Source organism: Nesoenas mayeri (assembly GCF_963082525.1).
Source record: "Nesoenas mayeri genome assembly, chromosome: 29".
NCBI lineage: Eukaryota > Metazoa > Chordata > Aves > Columbiformes > Columbidae > Nesoenas > Nesoenas mayeri.
This window is the reverse complement of record NC_137561.1, coordinates 178,910-187,866: the sequence shown is the minus strand read 5'-3', so window position 1 is coordinate 187,866 and position 8,957 is coordinate 178,910. Positions and strand designations below refer to the sequence as shown.

Genomic DNA, 8,957 nt, shown 5'->3' with positions numbered 1-8,957 from the left:
GAGCACGGGGGGACCCCACTTGTGACAGTCACACCGTGCACGCTCATCGCTGCGCTACCGGCACGGGTTGGGTCACCAATCCCAAACACCGCACCGTGCTGGGCTACGGGGACACAACCAGCGCCGCACACGCCAAACCAGCGCCGAAACGCACCAAACCAGCCCTGCGAACACCAAACCAGCCCAGCACCGGCACCGGAGGCGCAGCCGGACGCTGCATGCGGAGCAGCGTTTATTGAGTAGCCAGGAAACCAAATCACACCGAAGAAAGCAGCTACGCCCCCCGGGTGAAAGAGCTGCAAGCGATCGCAGGTGTGGACAGCGCAGGGAACCCCCCGGCCAGAGGAGCTGCCAGCGCGGCCGGGGCAGCGCGGTGGGACCATTGCGGCGGGACCATTGCGGTGGGACCATTGCAGCGGGACCATTGCGGCGGGACCATTGCGGCGGGACCATTGCGGCGGGACCATTGCGGCGGGACCAGCGCTCTCCGCAGGCAGCAGCCGCCTCCTCCCGCTGGCCCGGTGGCAGGGGCCGCATCCAGCCGCGCGTCCAATGCTCAGGCGCTGAGCACTGCGGGGACAGAGGAACAGAGCGTGTCACCCAGGGCCACCTCCCTGTCCCCAGCCCCGTGTCCCCTCCCGCAGCCCCATGTCCCCAGCCCCGTGTCACCCAGGGCCACCTCCCCATCCTCATGTCTGTGTCCCCTCCCGCAGCCCCATGTCCCCAGCCCCATGTCCCTGTCCCCATCCCCGTGTCACCCTGGGCCACCTCCTCATTCTCATCTCTGTGTCCCCTCCCGCAGCCCCGTGTCTCCAGCCCCACGTCCCTGTCCCCAGCCCCGTGTCCCTGTCCCCAGCCCCATGTCCCCAGCCCCGTGTCCCTGTCCCCAGCCCCACGTCACCAGGGGCTGAGCTGTTGGAGCCGCCGGACCCCCCGTCCACACCTGCAGGGCGAAGCAGCCGTGAGCGCCGGTGCCGGGAGCCGCGGCCGCGCTGCAGCCCCCCCCAGGTGCCACCAGCACTGGGGGGACAGCGACAGCGGCCGCAAAGCGCAGCCGCGAGCCCGCCCGGCGCTGGGCAGCGAACGCAGCCGGACGTGCCCCCGGTACTCACTGGGCGCCACGCCGTAGCCCTTCTGCTTCTTCCCTAAGGAGACAAAGAGGCGTCGGCACCCACCGCGGGCACGGGGGGTCGTCGAGCGCCCGGCCTCCCGCACCCTCGCCGGCCCCGGTTACCTGAGCGGCACCGCCAGACGGCGACTCCGGCGCCCACGGCGGTGACAAGCAGGACGGCGGCGGCCACGGCCGCCAAGATGGTGAGCAGGCTGGACGCCGGCTCTGGGGAGGGCACGGGTGTGAGGAGGGGAAGCGAACCCACCCCGCCCCAGCCCCCCGCGCCCACGGGGCTCACCGTGCGCGAACAGCCGCGGCTCGGGCAGGCTGGCGTGATCCACGCGGCACCGGTACCTGTCCCGGTCCTCCGGCCGCACATCGATGGTTGCCCAGGTGTAGTAGGTGCCGTCGCTGTTGGGCACGATGCCGCCCCACTCGGTGTCCTGGTCGCGGACCTCGCCGTCCTTGAGCCAGCTGACGCCGATGGGCCGCGGGTAGAAGCCGAACGCGCGGCAGCGCAGGGTCAGGATCCCGTGCGCCTCCGACGCCGACACCCGCACCGTGGGCGGCTCTGCGAAGGGCAGCGGTGAGGGCCGGCACACGCGCCCGTCCCCGGTGTCCCTGGAGTCCCCGGTGTCCCCGGCGTCACTCACCTTTCCGCTCCAGCGCATTGCGCCCGTAGCTCACGTATCTGCGCAGCCACTCGATGCAGGTGTTCTCCACGTAGTGCTTCTGCTGCTCAGCGGCAGTCCCGTCCTTCTCCCACTTCCTCTTGGTGTTCTGTGCCCCCACGTCCGCCGCGGTGAACGTCATGGTGTCCGGGTCCAAGGAGATGTAATCCTTCCCGTCGTAGGCGTACTGAAGATACCCCCAGGTGCTGCCGTCCTCCAGGAGGTCACAGCCGACCATGCGCTGTAGGGTGTGAACCCCTGAAACACAACCAGGGGCAGGGGGATGTTCAGCGGGACACAGACACCTGGTAGTGCCCCCACCCAGCCCTGTGTGAGCCCGGGGGGTCGGGCCCACAGCACCCGGGCTGCCCCACGGAGCTGTGACACAGATTCCTGCACACGGGGCGCAGCCGAGTTGCACCAGCCCGATAATGGCGAGGAGCTGGGAGGGGACAACCAGGAGCTGCGGGGACAGGAGACCCAGGAGCTGTGGGGACTGTAGGAGCTGGGACTGGGGACCCAGGAGCTGTGGGGACTGTAGGAGCTGGGACTGGGGACCCAGGAGCTGTGGGGACTGTAGGAGCTGGGACTGGGGACCCAGGAGCTGTGGGGACTGTAGGAGCTGGGACGGGGGACCCAGGAGCTGTGGGGACAGGAGGGGCTGGGACAGGGGACCCAGGAGCTGGGGGGACAGGAGGGGCTGGGACGGAGGACCCAGGAGCCCCCCAGACCTGGGACACGGGTGATGGGTGCTGGTGGGGGGATCCAGAAGCGCCCCCGGCTCTAGGATGGGGGATCCAGCGCTGGGAAGGGGCCAGGGCAGCGGGGACCCCTCGGGTGGGGTCCCTGCCAGTGAGAGCAGCAGGGACGGGGCGGCGCTGGCCAGGGCAGGGTGTCGGGGGGGTCAGAAACTCTCCCGTCCCACGGAGCCCCCACCCAGCCCGCACTCACCCCCGCTCTGGTTGTAGTAGCCCTGCACATTTTCCAGGCCCACGCGGGCACCCTCCTGATTGTCCAGTCCGATGCGGGTCTCTCTGTTCCAATACTCCTCGTCCAGGTTGGCCGCCATCCAGCCCACCCGGGGCACCGCCCTCCTGGTGTCACTGTCATAGTGCACAATGGGGTTCCCGTCCACGTACCCCACGGACGTGAACTCAGGCACCCCTGGGCTGGGCTCCGACACCACAACGTGGAAATAGCGCAGGGAGTGGAGCCCTGTGGGGACAGGGGCGCAGTGAGAAGTGGGCGCAGATCGGGGTGTGGGGCAGCGTCAGGGGGGACGTGGCTGGTGGGGGATTCTGGGGGGCGAGTTGTGTCCTGGGTCCAGGATCGGAAGCCCAGAAGGGGTTGGGGGACCCGAGCTGCCCAGGAAGGTGGATCCAGGGGGGCCCAGGGAGTCCCGGTACCCAAGGCAAAGGGTCCAGGGGGTTCTGGTGCCCAGGACAGAGGATCCAGGGGGGCCCAGGGGGTCCCGGTGTCCTGGGAAGGGGGGTCCAGGGGGGCCCAGGGGGTCCCGCTGCCCAAGGCAAAGGGTCCAGGGGGTTCTGGTGCCCAAGGCAAGGGGTCCAGGGGGGCCCAGGGGGGCCCGGTGCCCAAGGAAAGGGGGTCCAAGGGGTTCCAGGGGGGCCCGGTGCCCTAGGAAGGGGGTTCCAGGGGGGCCCAGGGGGTCCCGGTGCCCTGGGAAGGGGGGTCCAGGGGGTCCCGGTGCCCAAGGCAAAGGGCCCAGGGAGTTCCGGTGCCCAGGGCAGAGGGCCCAGGAGGGCCCAGAGAGGTCCAGGGGGTGCCGGTGCCCAGGAAAGGGGGGTCAAGGGGGGTCCAGGGGGTCCCGGGCCCCCGCGCTCACCGCTCGCCGCCCCGCCCAGGACCCCCAGCAGCAGCGGCAGCACCGGCGCCCGTCCCGGGCCCATGGCTGCGCGGCTCCCGCTCCTCCCCTCAGGGGACGGCCGGAAACCCCGCCCCGAGCCCCGGCTCCACTCCCGCCCCTCTCCGCCATTGGCGCAGCCGCGGCCCGCCCGCCAATGGCCGCCCGATGGGTGCCTGACGTCACCAAGCGCCAGGCAGATCCCGGCTCCGCAGGTTGGAAGCGGAAGCGAAAGCGAAAGCGCCGGAGGCAGCGCGGGGGGCGGTGTGTCCCCATGTCCCCACCTGTGTCCCCATGTCCCCACACTGACCCCCATGTCCCCACACTGACCCCCATGTCTCCGTGTCCCCCTGTCCCCATATCCCCCACATCCCCATGTCCCCCATGTCCCTCTATCCCCCCATGCCCCCCATGATGTCCCCCATGTCCCTCTATCCTCCCCTGATGTCCCCATGTCCCCCCACATCCCCATGTCCCCCTATCCCCTCATGCCGTCCCCGTGTCCCCATGCCCCTCATGATGTCCCCATGTCCCACACATCCCCATGTCCCCCTATCCCCCCGTGTCCCCCTATCCCTCTATCCCCCCATGTCCCCCCATCCCCCCCTGTCCCCCTATCCCTCTATCCCCCCATGCTCCCCATGACGTCCCCACGCCGTCCCGTGTCCCCACCTTCCCCGTGGTGTCCCCACGTCCCCGTGTCCCGCAGGCGGCGCGGGAGCTGCTGCGCGGGGGGCGCGCGGTGCTGCTGGTGACGGGGCGGGCGGCGCTGGCCGCGTGGGCGCAGCGGGTGGCCCTGCTGGCCGGGGGGCGGCTGCACCCCCTGGGGGCCCCCGGAGAGATCCTGCACCCCCGGTACCCGAACCTGCTGGGGGACAGCGCGGGACACCAAGGGACGGGGACACCGGGGATGGAGACACTGAGAGTGGGGATGGGGACATGGATGGGGACACTGGGGACATGGAGGGGGACACCAGGGACATGGGTGGGGACACTGACGGTGGGGATGGGGACACAGAGTGGGGATGGGGACACAGAGTGGGGATGGGGACACAGAGTGGGGATGGGGACACCGGGGACATGGATGGGGACAATGGTGTCTGGGACAGGGACACAAGGAGCAGGGGTGGGGACATCAGGGACAGGGCTGGGGACACCAAGGAAGGGGACACCCCAAACCAGGATGGGGACACCAAGGGGTGACAGGTGGAAATAAACCCTCTTGTTTGTACGCTGGGTGTCTGGGGGTCCCTGGGGGTGCGGGGGGGGGGGGGGGGGCCAGGGTGGGGGGTCCGAGGGGGTCCGGTGCACACCAAACCAGCCCCGGCGCACACCAAACCGGCCCCGGCACACACCAAACTGGCCCCACGTGCACCACACCAGCTCTGGCGTGCACCAAACCAGCACCGGTGCACATCAAACCAGCCCCGGCACACACCAAACCAGCCCCGGCACACACCAAACCAGCACTGGCGCACATCAAACAAGCCCCGGTGCACACCAAACCAGCCCTGGCGTGCACCAAACCAGCCCCGGCACATACCAAACCAGCTCTGGTATGTGCCAAACCAGCGCCGGCGCACATCAAACCAGCACCGGCGCACATCAAACCAGAGCCGGCGCACATCAAACCAGAGCCGGCGCACATCAAACCAGCGCCGGCGCACATCAAACCAGCGCCGGCGCTCACCCAACCACTGGCGGTGCGCACCAAACCGTCGCCGGGAGCGGAGGCGCAGCGGCGCTGCATGCGGAGCAGTGTTTATTGAGTAGCCAGGACACCAAATCACGCCGAAGAAACCAGCTATGCCCCCCGGCTGAAAGAGCCGCAAGCGATCACAGGTGTGGACAGGGCAGGGAACCCCCCGGCCAGAGGAGCCGCCAGCGCGGCCGGGGCAGCGCAGTGGGACCATTGCGGTGGGACCAGTGGCCATCTCCTCCCACTGGCCCCAGGGCAGGGGCCACATCCAGACGCATGTCCGGTGCTCAGGCGCTGAGCACTGAGGGCACAGAGGAAGAGAGCGCATCACCCAGGGCCACCTCCCCGTCCCCAACCCTGTGTCCCCATCCCCAGCCCCACGTCCCCAGCCCCGTGTACCTGTCCCCAGCCCCACGTCACCAGGGGCTGAGCTGTTGGAGCCGCCGGACCCCCGTCCACACCTGCAGGGAGAACCAGCCGTGAGTGCCGGTGCCGGGAGCCGCGGCCACGCTGCAGCCCCCCCCAGGTGCCACCAGCACTGGGGGGACAGCGACAGCGGCCGCAAAGCGCAGCCGCGAGCCCGCCCGGCGCTGGGCAGCGAACGCAGCCGGACGTGCCCCCAGTACTCACTGGGCGCCACGCCGTAGCCCTTCTGCTTCTTCCCTAAGGAGACAAAGAGGCGTCGGCACCCACCGCGGGCACGGGGGGTCGCCGAGTGCCCGGCCTCCCGCACCCTCGCCGGCCCCGGTTACCTGAGCGGCACCGCCAGACGGCGACTCCGGCGCCCACGGCGGTGACAAGCAGGACGGCGGCGGCCACGGCCGCCAAGATGGTGAGCAGGCTGGACGCCGGCTCTGGGGAGGGCACGGGTGTGAGGAGGGGAAGCGAACCCACCCCGCCCCAGCCCCCCGCGCCCACGGGGCTCACCGTGCGCGAACAGCCGCGGCTCGGGCAGGCTGGCGTGATCCACGCGGCACCGGTACCTGTCCCGGTCCTCCGGCCGCGCCTCGATGGCCGCCCAGGTGTAGTAGGTGCCGTCGCTGTTGGGCACGATGCCGCCCCACTCGGTGTCCTGGTCGCGGACCTCGCCGTCCTTGAGCCAGCTGACGCCGATGGGCCGCGGGTAGAAGCCGAACGCGCGGCAGCGCAGGCTCAGGATCCCGTGCGCCTCCGACGCCGACACCCGCACCGTGGGCGGCTCTGCGAAGGGCAGCGGTGAGGGCTGGCACACGCGCCCGTCCCCGGTGTCCCCGGTGTCCCCGGTGTCCCCGGCGTCACTCACCTTTCCGCTCCAGCGCATTGCGCCCGTAGCTCACGTATCTGCGCAGCCACTCGATGCAGGTGTTCTCCAGGTAGTGCTTCTGCCGCTCGGCTTCAGCCCCGTCCTTCTCCCACTTCCTCTTGGTGTTCTGTGCCCCCACGTCCGCCGCGGTGAACGTCATGGTGTCCGGGTCCAAGGAGATGTAATCCTTCCCGTCGTAGGCGTACTGATAATACCCCCTGGTGCTGCCGTCCTCCAGGAGGTCACAGCCGATCATGCGCTGCCATGTATGAGCTCCTGAAACACAACCAGGGACAGGGGGACGTTCAGTGGGGCACAGACCCCTGGTAGTGCCCCCACCCAGCCCCATGGCACCCGGGCTGCCCCATGGAGCTGTGACACAGAGCCCTGCACATGGGGCACGGCCGGGCTGCACAGGCCCCATGGCAACCGGGACAGGAGGAGCTGGGACTGGGGACCCAGGAGCTGTGGGGACACAAGGGGCTGGGACGGGGGACCCAGGAGCTGGGGGGACTGTAGGAGCTGGGACGGGGGACCCAGGAGCTGTGGGGACACGAGGGGCTGGGGACCCAGGAGCTGTGGGGACAGGAGGGGCTGGGACGGGGGACCCAGGAGCTGTGGGGACACGAGGGGCTGGGACGGGGGACCCAGGAGCTGGGGGGACAGGAGGGGCTGGGACGGGGGACCCAGGAGCCCCCCAGACCTGGGACACGGGTGATGGGTGCTGGTGGGGGGATGTGCTGGGCTGGGGGATCCAGAAGCGCCCCCGGCTCTGGGATGGGGGATCCAGCGCTGGGACGGGGCCAGGGCAGCGGGGACCCCTCGGGTGGGGTCCCTGCCAGTGAGAGCAGCAGGGACGGGGCGGCGCTGGCCAGGGCAGGGTGTCGGGGGGGGTCAGAAACTCTCCCGTCCCACGGAGCCCCCACCCAGCCTGCACTCACCCCCGCTCTGGTTGTAGTAGCCCCGCACATTTTCCAGGCTGACGCGGTTCACCTGCTGATTGCCCAGTGCGATCTGGGTCTCTGTGTTCCAGTAGTCCTCGTCCAGGTTGGCCACCATCCAGCCCACCCGGGACACCGCCCTCCCGGTGTTACTGTCATAGTGCGAGATGGAGTTCCCATCCACGTACCCCACGGACGTGAACTCAGGCACCCCCGGGCTGGGCTCCGACACCACAACATCAAAGTAGCGCAGGGAGTGGGGCCCTGTGGGGACAGGGGGGCAGTGAGACAGGGCTGCAGGTGCAGGGACGGCAAGTGAGGGTGGGTAGGGGTCCAGGGAGCAGATCGGGGTGTGGGGCAGCGTCAGGGGGGACGTGGCTGGTGGGGGATTCTGGGGGGGCGAGTTGTGTCCTGGGTCCAGGATCGGAAGCCCAGAAGTGGTTGGGAGACATGAGTTGCCCAGGAAGGTGGATCCAGGGGGTCCTGGTGCCCTGGGAAGGGGGTTCAGGGGGACCCAGGGGGTCTCGGTGCCCAAGGCAAAGGGTCCAGGGGGTTTCGGTGCCCAGGGCAGAGGGTCCAAGGGGTTCCGGGGCCCAGGGAAGGGGGTTCCAGGGGGGCCCGGTGCCCAAGGCAAACGGTCCAGGGGCCCCCGGTGCCCAGGGAAAGGGGGTCCGGGGGGCCCAAGGGGGGTCCAGGGGGTCCCAGTGCCCAAGGCAGAGGGCCCAGGAGGGCCCAGAGGGGTCCAGGGGGTCCCGGGCCCCCGCGCTCACCGCTCGTCGCCTCGCCCAGGACCCCCAGCAGCAGCAGCCGCCGCAGAACCGGCGCCCGTCCCGGGCCCGTGGCTGCGCGGCTCCCGCTCCGCTCCGCTCCTCTCCCGCTCCGCTCCTCTCCTCTCCGCTCCCGCTCCTCTCCCGCTCTTCTCTCCTCTCCCGCTCCTCTCCCGCTCTTCTCTCCTCTCCCGCTCTTCTCCCGCTCTTCTCTCCTCTCCCGCTCCTCTCCGCTCCGCTGCTCTCCTCAGGGGACCGCCGGAAACCCCGCCCCGCGCCCCGGCTCCACCCCCGCCCCTCTCCGCCATTGGCGCAGCCGCCGCCTGCCCGCCAATGGCCGCCCGATGGGTGCCTGACGTCACCAAGCGCCAGGCAGATCCCGGCTCCGCAGATTGGAAGTGGAGGCGAAAGCGGATGCGCGGGGGGCGGGGACAGGGAACCGGGACCCCGTGACCCCTGGCGGCCCCGCCCCCCCCGTGACCCTCGGGCCGGGACCCCCATGGGGCAGCTCCCCCCCAGCGCCCCGGACCCCTCCTCAGGGGCCGAGACCCCCGAGCCCCCAATTCCCGGTGTCCTTGTTCCCGGTGTCCCTCGTTTCTTGTGTCCCTGTGCCCAGTGCCCCCTG

The 8,957-nt window shown here is 70.4% G+C and overlaps 1 protein-coding gene across 3 annotated transcripts; it reads right to left on the bottom strand.

Annotated features, from left to right (window-relative positions):
* Positions 1–210: 210 nt before the first annotated feature.
* Positions 211–7,817, bottom strand: LOC308050744 (uncharacterized protein). Of its 3 annotated transcripts, none has more exons than XR_013923410.1 (16): positions 7,566–7,817; positions 6,625–6,900; positions 6,270–6,542; positions 6,095–6,196; positions 5,973–6,005; positions 5,742–5,803; positions 5,355–5,643; positions 4,316–4,508; positions 2,734–2,885; positions 1,765–2,040; positions 1,410–1,682; positions 1,235–1,336; positions 1,113–1,145; positions 902–943; positions 481–570; positions 211–438 (listed from the first exon to the last, which is right to left on the bottom strand). XR_013923410.1 is itself a non-coding variant. In XM_080360883.1 (15 exons), the coding sequence occupies exons 1-15, from the start codon at positions 7,681–7,683 to the stop codon at positions 557–559; spliced, it is 2,238 nt and encodes a 745-aa protein (XP_080217009.1). In that variant the 5' UTR covers positions 7,684–7,817; the 3' UTR covers positions 211–556. The 3 variants fall into 3 exon arrangements, 1 of the variants encoding a protein (XP_080217009.1); XR_013923411.1 differs by having other exon boundaries at positions 211–424; XM_080360883.1 differs by having other exon boundaries at positions 211–570.
* Positions 7,818–8,957: the final 1,140 nt, after the last annotated feature.

Coding starts and splice junctions, on each gene's coding strand:
- LOC308050744 (XM_080360883.1), bottom strand. CDS start 7,683: ATGGTGGCCAACCTGGACGAGGACTACTGGAACACAGAGACCCAGATC. Junction 6,543..6,624: donor CAATGCGCTGGAGCGGAAAG/GTGAGTGACGCC, acceptor TGCCCTTCGCAG/AGCCGCCCACGGTGCGGGTG. Junction 2,886..4,315: donor GTGGGGACACCACGGGGAAG/GTGGGGACACGG, acceptor GCACTATGACAG/TGACACCAGGAGGGCGGTGC.